Consider the following 24,084-nt stretch of genomic DNA (forward strand, 5'->3'; position numbering starts at 1 on the left):
TGTTGTCCATCTGGCTGGTGAATAGGGCTTGAGCAATGGTTTTCCTTTTGTTGACGGGGAGTCATCTGAAAAGATTTTTCTGAGCCAGTGGAGTGTGTGAAAGCAAGCGTAGGAGACTGCGTTAATCTGGCATTTCATGGTGGGTTTGTTGTCTAGGATGATGACCGGTTTGTGGTCTGTCGGAGTGGGTGTCAGTCTAAGTTCGGAGGGCCACCAGGTGTAACTCTACAGGGAGGTGTTCCTAAAAAGCAGCACTACATCTTGTCCATGTTGAGCTTCAGGCAGTTGGTCTTTGTCCACTCGGGGACACTCATGGTGGAGGGGTCTTCTATTTTATTTATTTATTTTATTTTACAGTTTTATACAGCGCGAACCAGACCCGTGAGAGTATCGGAGCGCTTTACAGGATTGAGGGGGGAATAAGACATAGGGACGGGAGGGATCACACTGGGAGAGAAAGGGATACAGGAGGAGATTCAGTTTCAAGTTCAAGCTACCTGAGGGAGAAAAATTAAAGCATGCAGAGTAATAATACAATACAAAGGTTTCCAATCCACGAGGTGCATCCTAGCTGCGGTTGACGCTACAAATGGGATAAAAAGTTTGAGCAGACAGTTATAAGGTACAAGCGGCAAGTCTGATTGTAAGGCGTTCGCTAGATGAGGTATTTTCCCATTAAGAAAGTTTTGGTCTCCTTCTTAAAGTGTGCCAAGGACGGGAGTCTTCTAACGGAGGGTGGGAGAGAGTTCCAGATTCTTGGAGCGGCTCCAGAGAAGGCTCGGTTGTAGGTTTTCTTCTTCCGGAATTTTGCTGGCTGCAACAGCAGGTTTTTGGCAGATCGGGAATTTCTGGCCTGTCCGGATATCACGAGTTTTTGTGCAAGAAATGTCGGTGAGTTCGCGTATAGAGCTTTGTGAGTTATGCAGGCCAGTTTAAATTGTATTCTGGCCTCCAGGGGCAGCCAGTTCAGAGCTTTGAGGTGGGGAGAGATGTGGTCAAATTTTTTTGAGCCCGTTATGAGTCTGGCAGCGGAGTTGAGGCACGCTTTCAGTGGGGCCAGAGAGTTCTTGGGTAGCCCTGCGACAGTAGAGCATCCATATTCAAGCCTTGAGATGACAAGGGTCTGGGTAGCCATTTTAAGGTCTGACCTCTCGAGGAAGGGTTTTAGGTTTCTTAGGTAGCTCAGGTGAAATCTAGCCGTTTTGGCCATCGCGTTTATATGGCTGTGCATATTCAAGCTGCCGTCAAGGGTTATTCCCAGGGATTTTGCCGAGTCAACAATGGTAGGCGGGCAGTTTAGTGCGGTGATTGTCTTGATCCATTCCTGGATGTCTGGATTAGGTTTGGGTGGGGAGATCAGAAGGAATTCGGTTTTGTTGGCGTTGAGTTTAAGCTGGTTGGCAGTGAGCCAATGGACTGTTAGCTTCAGTGCCATGTTTAGGGAGAGAATGTCCTGGGGGGAAGAGATTTTAATGTAGACCTGTGTATCGTCGGCGTACATAAGGTATGAGATGTTGGCGGCACGCAGAACCTCGGTGAGAGGTTCGAGATAAAGGTTGAAAAGGGTAGGGGATAGGGTTGATCCTTGGGGGACTCCCACGGAAACTGGAGATGGGGCGGATAGATCGCCATTGATAAGGACTCTTTGTGAGCGGTTTTGGAGGAAGAATCTAAACCATTCAAGGACGGTGCCCTCCAGCCCCATCCTGGATTTGAGGCGTTCAAGGAGAATTTCGTGGTTCACCGTATCAAAGGCGGAAGAGAGGTCTAGAAGGATTAGGAGACAGGTTTTGCCTAGATCTAGGGCTTGGAGAGCATCATCAACAATGTGGAGGAGGGTGGTTTCTGTGCTGTGTCCCGGTCTGAAGCCTGATTGAAAGTCATCGAGCAGGTGAAAGTTGTTGATGTGATGGCTTAGCTGCTGTTGCACACATTTTTCCAGAACTTTGGCAAGGAGTGGGATGTTGGAAATGGGTCTATAGTTCTCGGCGGAGGCAGGGTCCAGCGTAGGTTTTTTTAGGATGGGGACAACTTGATCCGCCTTGAGCGAGTCAGGAATTGAGCCCTGTAGGAGGGAGGCGTTGATTATTGAGGTCCATGAAGGGATGATGGCCTTGGAGGCGGCAGCTAGGCAGTTAGAGGGGAGAGGATCTGAAAGCCAAAGGATGAACGGAGTGTCGTCTGCGTAGGATACGATGCTGAGGCCATGGATTCTGACATATGTCAGATCGGGGGGTCATATCCTTGGGCTGAGGGATGAACCTTGAGGGACGCCGCAGATGATGGATGCTGTTGGGTTCCGAAATGAAGAGTAGTACACGGATTCTCTGGTTTCATCACGTGAGGACTGAAGTGATCCACTTGAGGGCATCTCCTTGGATCCTGATGTGATCGAGTCTCTTGTTAAGGGTGTGTTGGGATATGGTATTGAACGCTGCTGAGAGGTCGAGGAGTATCAGGGATGCTGTTTCTCTTATGTCTGTCGGTGGCAGAAATCGGGGCAGTTCGGTGCTGGTGTTGGCTTGAAAACTGGATTGGGAGGTGTATAGCAGGTTGTTTCCTTGCAGGTGTACGGTGAGTTGACAGTTGATGGCCTTCTCGAGGATTTTGGCAGGGAAGCAGTGGTGGCTGGTGACATTTGAAAGTGGTGAGCCGTAAAGTTTCTGTTGGAGTGCACGCGGCGCGCGAGTGCAGCGAGGGAGCATCAACATCTTAAGGGGGGTTCGGGGGATACCCCCCGAGAAAATTTTGAAAAAAGAGTGGGTAAATGGTGCATTTTCAAGCAAATTTGAGAAGCACAGAGACTAGAGCTGCAAACACACATAGCAATGTGACTAGGACTGGTGCCACACACAGTGCCAGCTGCAGCAAAAAGACTAGAGCAGTAGATAAGTGGGAGAACTAGAAACAAATAGAAGTGCCATACATACACTACACAGAACACGCTTTCAAATAACACAGACACCCCAAACAAAGGATGCTCCATACCCAGATGAGCGTAATGGGCAATTGAAAATCTAAATAAAGGGCACACGGAGTATACACATGGAAACAGAAATACCCGAAATACCACACACACACACTGAGAAGTCCTTAGTAAAAGTAATAGTTTTGAAACAAACGATCAGTCAGTTTACTAAGAGGCAAGAGATGTCAAAGCTTCAGGTCAGGGCAGGTCTGGCCCCCGCATAAATGTTCACTTAACAACATAATGCATGACGAATTACATTTGGTTCATCTGCTTGAACATGATGAATAAGACTACAGACATCGTCTGCTGCATTAACAATCCTGTTTCCATTTTAGAACCGTGTATACATCAGTCAATTCTGTTATACCTTAAAACAGGCCACATTCAACAATGCACACGTTTTCCTCGTTATTTAGGATAAATTGTACCTTTCAACATGATTGTTTCCCATCTGGGTTTTTTCTGCTTCCTCGTCTCCTCTTCCCTCATGAACAGCAAGATTAATTACGCTGCCTCAAAAGTCTGATAAAAGTGGAAATAAACACACGTAACATGTTAAACAGGCTGCATCTGGGTATGGAGTCTTAGCAGTGCAGTCACCATGTGCTTTTTCCTAGAAAGAATTAAAGATGAAAGCTACCACTAGCGTTATATACCAGCACGGGCCGGGGTTTATTTCTAATATAATGCGGTAGTCAGGGGCGGGCTCCAAATTTCGTGTTCCAGACGACTGATTAAGGGCCTGATGCGTCCAGACCGGGAGTACTGAGTACACAGTATGTAGTATCCCGGAATCGTATTTGACTTATCTCTGTCGGAGAACGATAAGTACAGTTCCAGGGTTAGTCCCTCAGTGCAGCGTCTCGAGGGACTTACGGCGCACCAAGCGGTGGCCATTTTTAAAGAGCGAACCGGTGAAGATCAGTCAGAGTGAGTAGAGGCTCAGCTTTCATTGCACAAGCAGGAGAGAGTACGTAGCGATTCAGCTGTCATTGCACAGGCAGGAAAGACAGGCAGCCACTGGAACTCGGGAGATGAATAGGGAACTACTTCTGTGGTCCTAATGGGAAACTGACCTGCTACCAGTGAGTGGCCTTGACGTACAAACCGTACTGTCTGTGGCTGGCGAGTGCTAAGGCCCAGACTTTCATCTCGGCAGGAAGACACAGCAAAGGATTGACACACATACCTCATGTTACTCTTGCACCACATGCAGATACTCACGCATGCACACACATGCACATACTCACGCATGCGCACACACACAACATACACACGCATGCACACTCCTGCACATACTCATGCATACGCACATACACACACATGCACACACATGTACGCCCCCTCCCACTGCTCAGCCTGGCTACAGGCTTCACTAAGAAGCGGGATCGTAATCAGCAAAACAGACACGTTATCTTACTGGCATTGCAAAGCAGGGCGGGAAATAAACTAACTGTAAATCTTAAATAAAAAGAGCTATGCTCCTTATATTCTGTTTCGGTGTCAGTGAATATACTGCGGACCCAAGTCTGCGGAAAAAAACCTGAAAGGCAACTTACTTGACCCAGCCGGCACCCTGTCTGGCCATACTGGGAACAGCACCAGTGACAGAGATAAACCTCCAGGCAGCAATGTGAAGGCAGAAGAATGACGCAGAGAAAAAAGCTCCAGAGAGATAGTCATCAGCATCTGTTGGTGCCCTTATCCATTTTGGCAGACGGGCACTGTATTACTTATAAAATAGCATTAACTGTGATGTCATCTGAAAGTGATAAGCAGCATGACTGATCAAAGTACATGCCGTGATGCGGGCATCCCTTCTATTCGCGTTAGACTAACACGTGATGCATTATTGCTGTTTCATATGACTAATTATAAGTCAAAACCATTGCTGCAAGAAGCAGGCCCTCAATGCCTGGGAGAATATTCCAGAATCAGAGGAAGTGAGAGTAGCTTCCTCTTCTTTTGCCAATTTCCATTTTTGTTCTGCATTTGTTCAATGACATTTTCAGAAGGCAAGCATATAACACTCCCGGCATGTTGTCCATTGTTGAAAATAGTTTACCCGACACAGACTACTGGGCATGTTCAGAGTTCACAATGCAAAAATGCAATAGTAACCTCAATATGCGCACTTCTCCATAATCTCTCGCACTGCAGTCCCAGCTGTTGTCTTTGATGAGGCGCTGCTCACACAGTCACTTCTTGTTTAAATTTAGCTCCGACATCGATCTAATTAATACAGTAGTGGCATAAGGCTTCCGTTGTCACGCAACCCCCCAGGTGCCACGAAATTATGTGCATTGTCCTAACGGAACAACGTGTGACAAAGTGACAACTTGCTGCTTCTCTGCAAGTTTCTGCCAAAAATCTATGGTTGTTTTGGTTCTTGCATCTTAAAGGGGCACCGCTGCATAGATATTATCTGTATATTTATACATAGCTATCCTTCAAGTAAATCCTGCTCAGTCAGTTCTCTACTCTGCAAGGTAAGCACTTCCCTTTGTGCATATGTTCTAGCAAACGTACCCCTTTAAGGGAGCCAGGCTTCCATGTACACAAAGTACATAGCGTGTGGAAACTGGTGTCTGCTGCAGCGGCGGCCGGCATGCTCGAAGGAGGGGGGGGGGGGGTCGCGGGTGATGAGTAAAACAAATGTGTGCAGCAGGAACAGGAAGCAGCCAGCAGGCAGCTTCCCTCCCCTACGCAAGCCAATCACAACGCTGCAAATGGCAGCATTGTGATTGGTAGGCGCAGCAGGAGAGCGCCCCATCCCGGGACATTTTCTTCTGCATAAAGAAGAAGGGAGAGTGGGCGGCCCTTCTCGAGGGCAGGAGGGAAGTGGCTTGGCCAATGTTGTGCATACTGACTGTTTGGTCGGTTCCAGGGCCGACCAAACAGTCAGTATGCACAACATTGGCCAAGCCACTCCCCCCTGCCCTGGAGCAGATCCGCCCGCCCCCAACTAGGCACGCACAGAGGGACTTCTGCTTTCTCGCAATGCGAGAAAGCAGAAACATAAATGGTCGTTTTTACCATTTGTTTCTGCCTTCTCGCACCGCGAGAAAGCAGTAGGGCGACGCCCCAATGTGGGGGCCGCCACTGCAGGGAAGGGATAGTGCCGTAGTTCTCGAGTTCGCTGGGTTCAGCAGAGTGTTTCTTGAGGAGGGCTTTGACCTCTACGTGTTTCCATACATTAGGGAAGGCTGCCCTGGTGATGGATGTATTAAGAATGGAGGTGGGTTTACAACTGACTTCCTTGCTCCCGAGGTTGAAGTGGTGAGGCAGAGGGCCCATAAGTGATCCGTAGTGAGTGGAGTTCATGATGGCTGTAGTGCTCTGTGTGGTGAGCTGTTTCCATGCTCTGAGTGGGTACATGTGAGTGGCATTAGTTGATGTGAGGAGGTTGTGGAGATTGGTGGGTTGGGGTTTGAAATTACTGTAGATGGTGGATATCTTGTTGTGGAAGTAGTCTGCCAGGATGTCGCAAAGTTCCTGGGTAGTGGCCATTGTTTTCTTTGCGGCGGATGGGCAAGAGAACTCTCACAGTTGCTGAAGAGTTCCTTGCTGTGGTTGGAGCTGGCTTCAATGCATCTGCCAGGGTTCCTCTTTTCGTGTCTTGTAGGCATTGTTGATATTTGTTGATGGCTGACTTAAAGGCGGTTTGGTCTATGGGGTCTTTGCTGGTGTACCATCTTCTTTCTAGCTGTTTGCAGTTGTGTTTCATGGTCCACCCAACCCTCAAAATGTCCGGACCCTTCCTTGGTCATTTGGAGCTTGGTAGCCCACCCTAGAAGTGTGGGTACCTCTGGACTAAACACCCATAGAAAAAATGGTTTATAATGCAAAAAAAGGCCTCATCTTACAGTTCCTGTATCTGAACCACGCTCCCATTATGGTCGGCCTGGACTTGTGAATTTCCCTGGTCTAGCCCAAGTAGATGACTGGGTAAACCGGTCACAGCAGGCTAGTTGGGCAAAAAGGAAGAGGAAAGTTCAAGATTCGATCTGGTCTGAATGAACAATGCTCTTGTGCCCCCTATTTAAAGTCAGAAATGCACAAAAGTAACAAGGGTGGGTGGAAGCCATTGGATGTCTAATTGAGTCTGCCATATTAAGAATACCAGTAGTGCATTATGTATTCTTAATTTCATCCATGACGTACGAAATCCATTCAGATGAAAATCTCCCATTCACAATTCTGTAATTTTAGCTTTTTAACTTGAGGAGCAATTAAAACAATCGCTCTACATTACTCCCGTTTAAGGATGAGTGGAGTTGACCCATTACATGGTGTTAGGTTCAAAAGGAGTATAGTACACTTCTTTCTTCATGTGGGCCCTGCTTTCTTCTGTGAGCTCTGATTGGTCCATATCCGTTTTATCTCTTCTAATTGGCGATCGGAATCAGGTTAAACCAGTTATTTGAATATCAAAGACAAGCCCACCACATAACACCAAACAGGCATTGTTAAAAATTGCGGACCTTGACTGGGAATTTCTGTGCTTTTGCCTCTTGTTCAAGACGTATGAATGTTGTCGCTGGAAATGACAGATGTTCTGAAGATAATGTGAAGAGCTCTGAGGCATATGCCTCTTACCAAGCTGTTGTCACTTCTGCATTACATACATTTAGCCAGTATACGGCCCAGCCTGAATTAGAATGATCCAATTCTTGCTCTTGAACATTTTATCAAAGACTTACCTTTTGGTTATGTTCCCATCAGTTCTTTGTGTTCCCTTCTAGAGGAAAATTGACCTATTGCAGCAACACCAAGTCTGATATGGCTGGTCTCTCTGAGTGGCATATTAGGCAAAACAACTATAGACTGAAACGAGTTTTACCAGTGTTTGAGATTAATACAAGCATGTTCTCCATTACGTGTTTGATTTTCTAAGTGATCCTGTCTCATAGTGCACAAACGTTATTCTTCTGTGTTGGCATTTGGGATACTTGCATCAAGAGGACTTTAAAGAGGCTGTCCCTGATTTGGGAATTTTTACAGAGGTAAGAGCCCACGCTTTATCCTTGAAAGCTGTGCAGAGCAGTTCTTCTAGCTGATCTCAAATAGTGTCTGACTTAGGAATGAAAGATGCAGGACCATTACTTTCCAGTTTCCTATTTGCTATTGGCACACCTTTTGCCTGAGCCGATCCCTTAAAATAATGAAAGGATGTATTAGTGAGAAATAGAGCTTGCTAATTCTGCACCGTCTACTCCGTTTTGCAGAGCCATCGCACAGGCATGAAAGTCTTACACAAGGAGTTGTAATTGTAATCAATGCCAAGTTAATGCCGGTCTAGATCTTAAATCAAACCATAGCCCAATGTGGTGTCCATGTGGCTATTTATAATTCTATTGTGAGCATCACATTTCACCTTAAGGAATCCTGTAGAACCACTGAGATATGGCCTGCATGATTAGAAAGCAGAGGATGCATTAACAGTCTGGTGCAGGTCCTTGTCTTCAATGTGGTGCATTTTTATGGGGAACTGAGGATTCAGAAGCTTTTTCCTGCTCCTCCATTTGCCGAACTGTGAATCGATGAGTATCGGGTAATCGAACTGAGACAAGATTCCTGCTGGTGCTAGGCATCCCTTCCGCTGCAAGTAAACCCAAAAGAACCCTTCGCTAGTACATACCTAATGCAATCCCATCTGTAGAAAAGAGACCTCTGCCAAACTCATACTGAAAGACTCCTCTCCCTCAGTATCGGAGGCCCATGAGGAAGGAGATGAGGAGTTTGAAAAAGATGATGATGGAAAAAGCAGCTCATGGTCGTTTGCCTGTCTAGTGTCATTTGCTCTGCTGCCTGTTCTCGTCAGCCAACGTTTCTCTCATCATGCTGAATAACCTGGCCTCTGAGAAGTGCTATAAGGGATCAGAATTTCTATGTCTATTTTTCTTCCTGTCTCTTGTCCTTGCAGCCTCATCCTTCAGGTTCCCCTTTGAAAATAAAATGTAACATTACTCGAGGGGACTGATGGTTCCTGACCTGGGGCAGCATTAGAGGCTCGGTGTGACATATATTAGTTTCATCCCCCTCCCCATCAGTCGCACGTGGTGGTGGAAGAAGTTGCGCTTATGTTGTAAGACAGCAAATGGATAATGGATCACTCTGTATCCCTCCTCAATAAACTTTGTAGCCTGCATTAGTCTTGCCTGGTACAATTTAAAAGAACTGACTGACCAGACACAAGTCTGTCGTTGGTATACTAGAGACATTTGAGCTGAAAGCTAAGGACATCCTGGAAAGGTTGGGTCTGTGTCATCTCAGAGTACTTTAGAACTAAATAAGTTTTATATCTCTGGAACATTACCCTTGTAGGGCTGAACAACTTGCCAGATAATTTTACTAATTTGAGAATGCGACACATATTACGGTTTGAAGAGATGGACATTACCCGAAAAAAATAATTACAGCATGCAGAAGATAATAAACTCCCTACATAAATGCATATGGATACCTCGATTAGATGGATCTAAGCTGCTGGACAGGCCATATCAGTCGTTCTCTGCTAGGGCGGTCGAGGCCTGGATCTGGACATCGAACATGCAGAAGAACAATAGGGTTTTGCTGTGCATCGGCAAAACAGACCTCTATAAACCCTCATATGCTAATACATTAAAATTGCTTACACTACGTATACCACACTTATGTTAAACAAGGCGGGCATAATGTCTCGGAGTACAACATGTCCAGATGAGAATAACCGGGCAGATCCTATAAACACGTGGCTCTGCGCTTAAGGATGGCGAGATCTTCTGGATGCATGTCCTAAACCCATTGTCCAAAGCAGTGGAGCTGAGGCCGACTATGGCGCCTCTGCTGGTGCTTCTGGTGACCTTCAAGGGTAAAAAAGGCATGGCCAAGACGTGGGTGTAGGTCCGATTCCTACTGTAACAGACTAGTTATCGGACATGGCTTGCTACAGTGAGTGTACTGAGACATGTATTGCTTTGCTCCTAGCAGTCACACAATCCAAAGACATATCACTCTTTGCGGAGCCTCAGGAGTCGCGAGAAATGCTCGTGATTTGTGAATGCCTGTAAGATAGGTTTTTGTTATAATACCAGAGAAGTTACTGCAGGGGTACACTTGTCCAACATGACTTTTAGCTGTCAGTGTGTGGACATGTGCTCCGTTTTATCGCAGTAGTTAAAATGGTTGCAAGAAATACAATGTTGAGGCATAAATGTCACTTAACGAGGTTGATATGTGCCCTTCATGTGTCGACCAGGCTCTATTCAACCATAAAACTGGGAAACTTGTAAGCCATTGTCTAACACTTGTTCCTTATCAAAAATATTTAAATGAAGGTTAAAAATGAAAAAGAACTCTAAATTCTTTTTTCCACTATTTTATTTCCTTCGAAGAGCAGTAGCTAGATTGGGGCTTTTGATGAACATCTTCATTGTGGTGGACTTCAATCCCACAGAATAAATGCATATTCGCCATCCGTTTCTCTTGCATGCACAGTTTTCAAAGTTGTCAAACATGGCACCTATGTGAGGGTGAAACATTTGCCACCTTTTCTAAATCTCACTAGTAGAAATAGAATTGTTTTCATCTGTACTTTTATTCAGCCTCGGTTGCTTCCCACTACCGCGAATAAGCAATAGTAGGATTGTGCCCTGCATCCTTGGCAAGGTCTGTGACATATCCATTGATAGGGGGATGATTATGCATTGCAGTAGGATTGCACACCTTCAGGGGAAATCTGATAATGTAAGACCTTCCAATAAAAAATCTGACTTCCTTAAGGCTCACTGACTCTCACTTCTTTGTCTTGTAAAGTGCATTTTTTGCCGTCATGCACCAGTTTCAGGTCAGTTCTCCTCTGCTGTAGGAATTAAGCATTGTCCTCTGCATAACAAAGGTAATAATGGATCAGTCTACAATACTATAAGGAAAGCCCTTCTAGCAATCTATCAACTGTTTATTCACTAGACGCAGTGGTAGGAGATTGACAGGGAGAAAGTAGTTATTGCTTTTCTCAAAACTTAAGTGTGATTTTTGTTTTCTGCAACTATAGACACTCCTCTCACAAACAGTTTGTGTTATACACATTTTTGTTACATATATATCAGTTGGCGCATCTGATTCTTCTCATCGCCACTGCCAATACTTTAGAAATATGTAATTATGGCTTGTGTTTCTTGCTGGGCATAAGACATGTATTCATCTGCCTGTCCTCCTTTGCTGTTTCATCTTCTAACATCCCATCCATTAACATCCCAACTGCATATCTTTATATACTGATGCTGTTCTTATGCGCAAACAAAAAGTACAGATGATGGACGGATGCCGAACAGTGTACACATACACCCCCAATCAACAAACCTGGGTTTAATCCATTGTTTTTTTCCGCACCACACCACCCCAGTTTGGACCCGCCATGTGAAAATCAGTCTTGACCCTGCTCTTCATGGGAACAGTCCAGTATGAAATGCCACGCCAGATCCTCCCTGGACCGAAAACAAGCATCATGGGACCGGTTTTGGGGTCTCACCCCTCATTGCCCAGGCTAGCTTGAATCCAGTGGCTCAATGAGCATGGGACCCACGTCTGGGCATACCCTTCCCCCTTAAGGTGACAAAAGCAAAAAGAACAGATAAAGGACGGAATGCTGAAAAATGCAAACATTCATCCCCAGTCAACAGATCGGGCTTTAATCCATCATTTTTTTCCCACCACGCCACCCCAGTTTGGATCCAGTCACATGCAAAACAGTTTGGAATGGCATGGGGAGCAAACAAAAAATGGATTTAGGCCCAGATCGCTGACTTGGGTGAATGTTTGACACTGTTCAACATTCTGTCCATCAATTTTTTTTGTGTCCATTTGTCGCCCAGAGTGGTACGGGTGTGCCCAGATGTGTGTCCTGTGCTCTCCACGCCACTGAAGTCAAGCTAGCCTGGTTGACGAGGGGTGATGCACCGAAACCGGTCTTAGGATGCTTGTTTCCAGTCCAGGGAGGGCCTGGCCTGGCAGTTCGGGCTGGATTGTTCCTATTGGGATAAGGGTCAAGATTGATTTGCATATGGCTTGGTTTAAACTGGAATGGCAAGTGGAGAAAAAGAAAATGATGGCCTCTGATCTGTACTGATGGTCATGATCTCTGTACTGGGGTCAATATTTGGCATGGTTCAACATTCTGTCCATCAATTGTTCTTTTGGCATTTGTCACCCGAATGTGATGGGTATGCCTGGATGTGGATCCAGTGCTATCTGTGCCACTGGAGCTAAGCTAGCCTGGCTGATGATGGATGATACCCCAAAACAGGTCAGAGGATGCTTGTTTCTGGTCCAGGGGGGATCTGGCCTGGCAGTTTGGACTGTTCCCATATGGATAGGTTTAAACTGGAATGACATGGGGAGCAAAAAAGCGATGGATTTAGGCCCAGATCTCTGTATTGGGGTGAATGTTTGACACTGTTCAACATTATGCCCATCAATTGTTCTTTTTTCTGTTCTTATGCACAACATATCTGTTAAAAAAAAATTCTGTGGATGACTGTTAAATGAATGCTTTGCCTCAACCTCCTCTCAGTCCACACACTGTGTAGTCCCAGTCATTGATGATCAATATAGTTAGCCATCCAGTAACAGTTGTTGCCCCTCACTTGCCCATTGGTACCCCCACTACTGCCCTTGGCTAAACTAGTCTAAAAAGTCACGAGGACATGAAGAGGAGCAGGGAGTGTTTCTTATGGCCGTGCTTAATGTATGCGGCTTCCACTTCTTGCCCATCTATAAACCACTCAGCATCTCACAGGATACTGCATTGTAAGTCTTTGAGGGGACAGTTGGAATCAAAGGTCACTGATGGTATTTCTGCTTTCCTTGTTATTTTGGTGAGTTGACATTAATGATCTGATTCAGAGGTGAAGAGTCCACACAAATCAGAATAGCAAATTGATGCATTTCTCATTGTAGAAGGCTTATCCAGTTTAATATTTCACTAGAACTTGCTATGCTTTGTTTCTGATATTTTTATGTTATTTAACTATTTTACACACTGAATCCGTAGGCCTGCATCTGAACTGCTGTTAAATAACGATTTTGTTTTTTTACAGGGAAGGGATGGCTGTGACTATGCTCTTGGACTGACTCCAACAGGCATATTAATCTTCGAGGGAGCGAATAAAATAGGCCTGTTTTTTTGGTAATTCCAGTTTGCTTCATCATCCTTTTCTTTCACATAGCAATTCCTTCTCCTGTATTTAAGTACCCTTACTGTAATGACAGTTCATTAAATGCGAGACAGAATCTAATGCGCATAAATACCTGAAAGATTGACTTAATACATATATGTTGGCCAGATCCTGAAAATGCCACTTAGCATAAAACACTTGACACTTGTACTAAATGTTCATATCTTGAAATGTTGCAAACTGTGAAAACATCTGAGACATTCACTGGAATGTACATGCATGCCTTCATGTAACCTCTTAAATGGAAAGACTTTCCTAAAATTCAAGCCATTTAACTTATGTTCATTACTGCCATTAAGGCTTCCTTGAGTATATTTTCAAATTAGAGAACAATGATTTTTAAGATGTTTATTAATTTTCAGATAATGTTGTCAGTTACACTCCAGGATTCATCAAGGCAGTTCACGGACACGCATTAGTTTTTAACATAACATTAGTACAACTTAGCAAGGACACGTATCAAAAAGTGTAAGATACCAACATGGCTCAAGCTCCCATCTATCAGTAGAGTGCATCTTGCAAATCGGATCATCGGGAGTGAAAGTTGGCTGAATAATAAATTATCTAACAATATAGAAAAAAAACACAAAATATACCGCCATTGCCCAGTTCAAGTCTGTAGGATCTTAGAGAAGAGTATGGAAGAATTGCACAGGTTGCTTTCTGTCACATCTCAAAGCTATCTGGCAAACATCTTGAAGCTGTCGGGTAAGAGCCACAGTGCCCCTGGGTATGATAGAATGCAGTTGCACCTTTTAGCCCCTGCCTATGGGAGGTCCCATCAACAGCTACAGACCACTCTAAGCATCAACCCCCTCCACGTTGTCCACCAGCGCGCTCCGTAGATCAGCAATAGGTTTTTTATGTGCCCCCCCAGTGTACACAGTTTCGCAGAGCAGCACCTTCCATCTGCAGGGGGGCCTTTAGGAAATCTCCGGTGCATCACTATGGTGTGCTGGGCTCGTTCCAAAGTCTGTCGGAGCCGTGAATCTGGAGCCCACTCCCTGTGCTTTTGGTCGAGTGTGGAGGCCTCCTTTTTTGGCTTTGAGCACGACAGTCGTTTCTAACGTTTTCCCCAGTTCAGGAGTGACTACTTGCCAAATAAATAGTTGAGTGGGCAGGTCCATGTCACATTGCATAGTTAGAGCATATTTTTTCAGTGGTCTGACCAATGACATTCCACTAATGAGATGTAAGGTAAATAGTGTGCAGATCATTACATTTCTTATATTGAAATCTGGTATTCCTGGACACTTTATGTGGGTGGGCAAAGGCTAATTCTCACTCCTTATTTCACAGTTCCCGCCCTGTCTCCCTCTCCCAGTAAGTAGAATAATAATTTTTAAAAGACTTGTCAAAACTTACACTAGGAAGCATTTATGCACTTACCTCACGAGGCTGCCGCCTCGGTCCTCTTCTCCGGCTCTCCTCCAAGCATGCACTGGGGCACAGGCTACCCACCCAATCCCGGCTCTGCTTTTAATTGCATGAGAGCAGTGCCAGTATTGGTCTGAGCTGTGTGGTTTGCCACTCAGACAGTGCCTAGGAGCCTGTAACGTTTCTCCAACCCAGCTGTACAACACAGCTGGGGTGGAGAAACCGAAGTGCGCATGTCTGTTTGGCCGGCCTTAGACGACCGGCCAAACAGACGTGCACTTACAGCGCACCTACCACTGCTCCCTGCTATGCCTGGCCCTGCCCCTCCCTACACTGCTGGCATCGGCTCAGTCAGTCACCAGTCATTTTATTTTTTGCTTGACCACTGACTGAAAAGTGGGGCAAACCTTTTCCACCCTGCCAGACCCTCGCCATGCCTCTGCATACAACAGCATGATCCACTTATCCCAGCCTTCTCCTAGTTCCATGCATCTCACTACCACCCGCAGGTAAGCTCATTGCACCATCTCAAATGCCTTTTACAGGCTGAGTGACAGAGTCACAGCATCTGGGTTTAGCCATTGGTTTGTCTCCACAAGGACCTTAAAGAGTCTCCTGATGTTTCGGAATGTGTTTCTCTTAGAAACAAAGCCTTTCTGATCGATATGTATTAAAGCCCAAAGTTATGGAGAGAGGCAATTGGCCAGTACCCCGCTGAGGATCTTCTATTTCAAATTCAGCAAGGAGAGAGTTCTGCAGAAGGATACATCAGTCCCCTCTCTGCTTGTCTTATGAATAGAGACTATCAGCGCAACCTTACTAGTAGCCAGTAGCAAACCCTTATCCAGGGCCTCCCAGTACACTTCTACAATTATAGAAGCATACATTTGATAAAACTCGGCAGGTAGAAAAGGCCAGTGTTTTATTATGTGCAAGGGCCTTTAGTGCCACTGTTATTTTGCCTTCGATTATAAGGCTTTCCAGGAGCTCTCTGGCAGCCTCCGACAGCTGTGGCAGAGTTGAACTGTCTAGGAAAGCGTCTACATCTCCCTTTGCGGTCTGCCCGTGTGGGCCTTAAAATTCCTTATAATGGTGTAAGAATTTGTGGTGGAAAGCAATCTTGGTATGTGTAGTTAATCCCCTGGATCCAAAATCCCATCTGCTTGGTGCTCTTAAGCGTCCAGATATACCCTAGTTCAGTCCATATCCTGAACTCCGGGCGAGTCCACCAGCGGAGGGGTGGAGTGATCTACATTCACATCTGTTACACAGTTTTAGTGTCCCCCAATAATCTGTGGTGTTTGCTCCCCCTCGGATAAAATAGGTGCCAAGGAGGTGAGAAACTGTATCTGTCCCATGTTTGGTGCATACATTTTGCCCAGTGTAGCCCTAGTCTCATCCAACAGCCCTTCCTGTCTGTGTATAACATCAGGTTTGGTCCAGCTCAGGGATTTTTTGAACATTTGGTGAATCCCATGGCATACACATGACCTCTCAACTGCCTTGGCAATGTAGCTATTTTTGTACCCACCAAACGTGTTTCCTGCAGGAAGGCTACATCCACCCCGACTGTCTAAGATATGCTAAGGTCTCATACCTCTTAGTCAATGTGCTCATTCCAGATAAGGAACAAATATTTATCTTGTGCGATGAGGTGCAAGACACACTGCCCATAGACCGTACGGGGAAACGGGTTATCCCGAAATGGCTGGAGCCGTCTCCATCTGTATGCATTAATGTTCCATACACCATTACCGATCGATCCTCTACAACTATGGAGCCACCTATGCTATAAATTGAGGGCAAAATTATAAGGACTATCCCCAACTCACACATTCCATGTCAGAAAGGCAATGGCTAACTTTCCAACAATCAGAACTTGGAAAAGGATTCTAGTCCATGCTCCCATATTGTGTCCAAGTGTGGAAGAGAGAGAGACAGTAGCTGCTGCTGTACGCATCTTTTCCTACTGCCCACCCCAGAGATCCAAAACTCAGTACCCCAGAAGCTCCCCAGGCACATCAACCTTGGTCGCCACAACAAAAAATTGAGAATAATGTTTATTTAGTTGTAGATTTCTTTAGTGTGGACCAGTTATAGGAGAAGGTCGGAGTGCTTTGTAGCAGTTACTGAAAAGATACATAATTAACCGTAATATAGAACTAAAGATAAATATAATTTCTATTATTTACACATTAAAGAGAAAAGGCATTTGCAGATCCAACTTGTCTCTCTTTCCTGGTGTTGTGTGGCCACCGCTATTAGCTTTTCCACTCCACTGATTTTAATGTGTACCAGCATTGATGAAGTCAATAGTGGACCAGTTATTTTTAAACTATACAAAATATTGTTTGCTCCTCCTCCCTAATACATAATGCCCTAGTATGCAGTGCTACTGTTGAGACTGTGGAAGTGGTCAGACTTCCACATGCCCATGCGTTCTCCAGGCGGGCCACTGCCATTGCTGAGACAATCTGCTGTTCTTATTTCTTCCCTAGCCTACCGTAGCTTCTTCTGTAAGGCGCCGTCTCTTTGCGGAGGATCTGGCGGCATGAAGGTGCCCATATAGGAGTATCGGGGTGGTGATGGGAGTGGTGATTGATTCTAGGTATTCACTTAATCAATTCCCTTCTTTTCCCATTATACGCCACCTTATAGCACCCTACTTATTTGGCATATTACTTACAGAAGGAAGGTGGTGCAGGTGTACTTGATTGGGTTCTGCAGCTTCTAAAGGGTTTATTTGTGTACTAGTTTACACTGCAGAGGCTGTCACTCCTGCTTGTATATTTTGTAAATTTAATCATCTTTCCTTTCACACCGTTCATTGTTCTATAGCCTAATTTCAGTCGTAGAAAGAATCGAACTTATTGAGTTTTCTTTTTTGCCTCATTAATACTATCCTTGAATGGATAGAAAAACATTGTTGTCTACACTGTCTTGCACTTTGAAGATCACTGCCATTTTGCATAGCACAATTGATATAACACACTGGCCACCTTGAACGAGTAGATAACAATATTTTCATACTTTGAGATGGCCACTGCATTCCATGAGTCAACATGACTCCGTACGTGGGTGGGTTCTTGAAAGTATAAAAGACATACGTTAAATTTCAGCATGGCTACTGAGTTGCATTATGTTGCATCCCGCAATGATGTGTCCACATGGAAAGTAGAGAAAATAGTGATTACTATAGTTCAGGGCCAGACTAGGTACCCAAAGCAGCCCTGGCAAATGTTGTCAGACCAGCTCCGTACATTGCGTTGCGAGCGCATTGAGTGAGCCTGACCACTTCAAGAGGGGTTCTCCCCCAGGAAAATACAGCTACAACAATCTTTGTTGAGGTCTCCACCAGTGCTCCTGATCACTCTATAACTACTCAAGTATTTCACATTTATTTTATTTGTTATTTAGCACCCCTTATACCAGTGTAGGGTGTCAAAGCACTCTAGATCATACATACATAAAGAGACAATAAATCCTACGTGTGTTAATCATTGTATAGAAAATGTTACATAAGACAAAAGGAAATACAAGGTGTAGGATTCACATGGCATCCATACTGATAGGCATTTTTAAGAGTGCTTGGTCTTGAGAAGCACAAACTCTGGAGTCAAACCGTACTATATTTGTTGGGGTTGAATTACTAATATGAATGTATTTCTACCCAAACAACCCCATTTTAGCAACATTAGGATAATGAAAGACTGTGAAGGAATACTAACTTTCGAACCTGTAGTTTGCAGTTTGTATGAAGGTTTTTGACAGCAGTTCATAGCTCACTGTGCTAGATTATGATTGTAAGTTAAGAACTGCAAGTAACAAGAGGATCTCTGTGACAAAAGCAGTAACCCACTGAGGCATGCACATGAAATACAGTTCTTTGATCTGCATAGTACCTGTTTTTTGACCACTGGCATGGTAAACCTCTATTTTAGACGAGTAAAATCTGCTAATGGACAAACCTCACATCTCTCTAGCAGGAAGATTAATCACTTGATATATAAACTTTGACACTTTTATTTTTGCCTGTTAATGGGGGCTGATATTGCAGCACTGCAGCCAGACCGGCCCTTACCCCTCCAGCCTCCCATGGAAATTCCTAATGCGGCCAGTCCAGCCTTGCAATAGTTTTAAGAAAGCCGGTTTTCATCAATGACTTCGTCAATGCTGGTGCATTTTAAAAGCATCTGGCATTGACAAAGCGGCAGCCACCGTGAAGTGGAAAAGTGGCTGCAGCAGGGAAGAGATGGGGAAAAGAGGCCTCACGAAGCACCACAAAGTGCTGCAGGACATCATCCATGGCACCTGGTGCGCAGTAGAGACTATTTTTGGGGCTGTGTAATAGCTTACAGGGCTCCAAGAATGGAATCCACCATCTGGCGTGTCATAGACGATTACTAAGGTTGAGGGTACTAGAGGAGAGACAGGATGGAGAACCCTCAGGGAGTAGGGAAAGAGTACTAGAGCTTAAAGCAGGGGAAGGAGCAACTCATGCTCACTCCCGGAGTACTAAAGGGGAAATGAAAAATAGTTCCATGAATCAGTAGTTAAATGTGACATCAGTATTTGTGTTATGCCTCGTTTAGAGCAAAGGAAAAGTAAGGAAGCTATACTCCTGGGGTGGTACAATCACAGAATAGGGAGGAAAGCCATTGAAGAAAGAGCAGGGCTCTGACATCGCTAAGTTCTCTATTAATGTAAGACCCCCGACCCTCGGTCTAGGTCCACTCTCTCCCTGCAGCTCTGCTGTGCTGTCTCTTGCCTCCAGACCACGACCTCCTCCTCAGGAGGTTCGAGACTGCTGTCCACTACTGCACCTGCTGCCCACTCCAACTGGGGCCAGACTGCCTGCAACCACCGTAACCTTTCTCAGCCGTTTTGTTTCTTAATTTTTCCCTGTTGTGCCACTGTTATTGTGCCCATCTGTGTCTTGCTCTAATTCCACCACTGTTTTTATTTTCTCGTGCCTGCCTGTTCCTTTCGCCGCTGCTGCCTCTGTGCCGCCCCCCCCCCGGAATTCCCCCCCTGGAATTCCCCCTGGAATTCCCCCACTCCCGCCACCCAGCCTCTCCACCCTCCCACCTCCCTACTTAATGGCGTTCTCTGCGCGGTCGCGCAGCGGACGAGCGCAGCAGGCACCCCGCTGGAGCGCGAAGGCTCGCCAAAGGCATGCAAAGGCTCGCCAAAGGCACGCCCGTCTGCGCCCGACCCCGACCGCGGCCAGCGCCAGGAATCCTGGACCTTCCACTACCCATCACTATGACACCACCACCCTCCTCGCGCTCAACCCTGGAAGACTTAGAGAATGCCAACAGGCCTCGCCGAACACGACCCACAGCCAGTTCTCCTGCCTCCACTGCAGCCAGACCCTCACCGCCACCCCGGCCTCCAACACCGCCGACGCCAGCACCGGCGACACCCTAAAATGCATCCTCGTCAACGTACGCTCCGTACACACAAACGCCATGGAAATCTGGAACCTACTCAACTCTCTCTCGCCCGACGTCGCCTTCTTCATAGAGACCTAGACCAACGCATCCTCCGCCCCCGACATCAGCACCGCCATCCCAGATGGATACAAGATCCAGAGTAAAGACTGCCCCAACCACCCAGGAGGGGGCCACGCCATCGCCCACAAGAGCACCCTCCGCCTCACCATCTCCAGCTAAACCTTCCCCTCCGCTGAATACCTGCACTTCCAGATCACCCCCAAAACCACACTCTGAGGAACCCTCGACTACAGATCCCCCGGGCCCCAAACACCCTTCGCCACCACCATACCCGACTTCATCGCACCCCATGCCATCGCCTCAACAAACTACATACTCATTGGAGACCTGAACTTCCACCTCGACAACCCCAGCGACCCCAACTCCACTATCCTTCGTGACAACCTCGCCAACATCGTACTTAAACAACTCGTCAACACACTGACCCACAGAGCAAGACACACCCTCGACCCCATCTTTGCGGCAGGAAACAGCACCCAATTCAGCCTCACAACGCAGCCGCCATGGATCGACCCCCACTGCGTACACTTCGCCATCAACAAACCCAAGGCACCCAAACCAGCCCCACACCTACCACGAAGGAACTGGAGCAAGGTTACCGACGAGCAACTTAACTTCACCCTCACCCGAGACAACCACACCTGGGCACCCGATGCAAACGACGCAGCCAGAGAACTCCACACCTGAATCTCCGACTGCGCAGACTAGCTCATCCTGCTACGCAACCCCGACAGACAACGCCCCAGGAAAGCCTCCTGGTTCACCACCGCTCTCCAAGAAGCCAGACGCACCTGCAGACGCCTGGAGAAGTACTGGAGAAACACAATGACAACCAAAAACCCCACCACCTACGAGGACTCCATGACGGACTACCACAACCAGATCAGAGCCACCAAGAGGAACTTCATCCACAACAAAATCCTGGTCAACTCCTCCAACTCCAAGGAACTTTTCAGTGTCATTCAAGAATTCACCAACCCACGCAGCGAAGCCATAGACCTCACTCCATCCCAAGACCTCTGTGACAAGCTTGAAACCTATTTCCACCTCAAGATCAAAAACCTCTACGACAACTTCATTGACCATCCACCAGGCGCCACAGACTGCCCCCGCCCCCCAGAAACACCAGCCAGCCCACCATCTCCAACTGGACACCGATCACGGCCAAATACACCGCCGCGACCATGAAAAGCATCCACTCGGGGGGGCCCCCCACCGACCCCTGGCTCACTCACATTTACCACAGAGCCGCAGCTGCCATCGCACCCGAACTACAATGCACCATCAACACCACCTTCAAAACGGGCACCTTCCCAGACGACTGGAAGCGCACAGAAGTCAGATCTCTGATCAAGAAGCCAACAGCTGACCCCACCGACCTCAAGAACTATCGTCCCATCTCGCTCCTCCCCTTCGCAGCCAGAGTTGCAGAGAAACCAGTCAACAGGAAACTGACACGATTCATTCAAGAGAACGCCGTCCTCGACCCGCCTCAATCACAATCAGGATTCGGAAGCAACCACAGCACAGAGACTGCCCTACTCGCCGCTACAGATGACATCCGCACCCTCCTGGACCAAGGCCACTCCGCAGCCCTCATCCTACTCGACCTATCAGTGGCCTTCGACACCGTCTCCCACCGCACACTAGTCACCAGACTACATGACGCAGGCATACAAGGAACAGCCCTGGACTGGATCCGAACATTCCTCACCGGAAGAAGCCGAAGGATCAGACTCCCACCCTTCCTCTCCGACCCCATGAAAGTCGCCTGCGGAGTCCCACAGGGTTCATCCCTGAGCCTGACCCTCTTCAACATATACATGGCCTCCCTCGCAGCCATCATCCGACAACACGGCCTCAACATCATATCCTACGCCGACGACGCCCAACTCATCCTCTCCATCACCAAAGACCCCACCACTGCCAAACTCAACTTCCAGGAAGGAATGCAAGATGTCGCAGTCTGGATGACCAACAGCTGCCTGAAGCTCAACGCCGAGAAGACAGAAGTCCTGGTCCTCGGTACCACCCCTTCTGAATGGGACAGCACCTGGTGGCCAACTGCCCTCGGAAGCCCACCAACCCCCTCAGACCACGCCAAGAACCTCGGCATCGTACTCGACTCATCACTCACCATGAACCGACAGGTCAATGCAGTCACCTCCAGCTGCTTCAACACCCTCCGCATCCTCCGCAAGACCTTCAAGTGGATCCCCCCTGAGTCAAGGAAGACAGTCTCCCACGCATTTATCACCAGCAGACTGGATTATGGAAACGCACTCTATGCCAAGCATCAACAAGTCCCTACTACGCAAACTCCAGACAATACAGAACACCGCCGCCAGACTCGTCCTTGGCATCCTCTGACACAAACACATCACTCAACACCTACGAAGTCTCCACTAGCTCCCCGTGGAGAAAAGAGTCACTTTCAAAATCCTCACTGACGCCTACAAATGCCTACACAACAACGGACCCAAATACCTCAACGACAATCAACTTCCACGTACCCAAAAGAAACCTCCCATCTTCCAACCTCGCACTGGCTGAAACCACACGCATCCACAGTGCCAGAGCAGGCGGAAGATCCTTCTCTCACATTGCAGCCAAGACCTGGAACGAGCTGCCGGCAGACATCAGATGCGCCCCCTCCTTGAACACCTTCAGGAAGACCCTCAAGACCTTGCTCTTCGGCTAAACAGATCTGCGGACCCCCCACAGCACCTTGAGACCCTCACGGGTGAGTAGCGAGCTTACAATTCCCTGATTGATTGAATGTGCAAAGGGCTGACCCAAAGCTCGCTTTTAGTGGTATTGGATACAGTTCTGCCTGTGACGAAGAACTTAAGTGGTCTTTAGCAAGACTGCAAAAATAATGGTGTGGCCTTATAGAGATAGCTTATATATAGTGGATCAATAGCAGTGGCACTAGATACAGAATGAAGCCTAGATAAATAGCATTAAGCCATGGTAGTTAAGGGCAATTAAGTGGGCCCACATATATCTCTCGCGGGAAGGAGCCAATTTAGTTTGCTTTATTTGTATTTTCTTTTTTTTTTGTAGTAGCCTGGGAACGAGATACTCAGAATTCAGGGGCAACAGAATTGCTTATTCTCTGGGTTCATATTGAAAATGATGGTCATCATACAGTGTTCTTAAAAGCCTACATTTGTCAGAGGATCTCATAGTTTAAAAGGGAACAAAGTGCCTCTTAGGTGTTCAGTTTCTTTACAGAGTAGCCAGGACAGATAGAGTCCAGTATTCTGTGTAGGGGTATGACGTTTGGTATATGCGTCAGACACCATTAGGCAACCGCTGAAGATGGCTTAGGACTGGGGTGGCTTGTTCAGATGCTCTTTGTATGCACCAGTGAGGTGGGTGCTACTGTAATCTAATCCTAACAGCACTAAAGACTGCTACTGATCTTAAAACTTGCTCAGGGATTTGCGATTTTTATCTCTGATAAACCTAATTTAGAGCCACACATTCTTTTTTTGGGGGTATGAAGGCGAGCCTCTTCCCACAGTTGATGCACAGAGACTTGGTGCAAGAGATCATTTCGGGCTTGTATTCGAAAACGGTGAGAAAGTCAAGCCATGATTGATACTGGAGAATTGCAGGAGAGGAAGAAGATGAGCAGGAATGGTTTTGTGAGTGTTTAGCTTTAGATGGTGTTTTCATCAAGCCATGCATTTTCTCCTGGGTTGAATGTTTCTAGTGAGCAGTAAATTGGTTGTGGTATGTGCCCGCTCATAATGTCATAACTGCTGTATACTCCCAGGGATGCTTGTTTCTGATCCAGGGAAGACCTGGCTTGGCAGTTCATGCTGGATTGTTCCCATGAGGAACAGGGTCAAGACTGACTTGCATATAGCTGGGTCTGAACTGAAGTGGCTAAGTGAGCTAAAGAACGGTGATGGATTCAACCCAGATCAGTGACTGGGGGTGAGTTTCTGAAAAGTTTCCGCGTTCCGTCCATCATCTCCTTGTGCCTACGCTA

General features: G+C 46.7%; 1 protein-coding gene across 1 annotated transcript in view; it reads left to right on the forward strand.

Annotated features, from left to right (window-relative positions):
• Positions 1 to 24,084, forward strand: part of EPB41L4B (erythrocyte membrane protein band 4.1 like 4B) — a 729,970-nt gene that overhangs the window by 585,442 nt on the left and 120,444 nt on the right. The window contains exon 9 of the mRNA XM_085606843.1: positions 13,051 to 13,139. Within this exon, the coding sequence (XP_085462969.1) occupies positions 13,051 to 13,139 (89 nt within the window). The remainder of the gene's footprint in view (positions 1 to 13,050; positions 13,140 to 24,084) is intronic.

Source organism: Triturus cristatus, chromosome 5_2 (genome assembly GCF_964204655.1).
Source record: "Triturus cristatus chromosome 5_2, aTriCri1.1, whole genome shotgun sequence".
Lineage (NCBI taxonomy): Eukaryota > Metazoa > Chordata > Amphibia > Caudata > Salamandridae > Triturus > Triturus cristatus.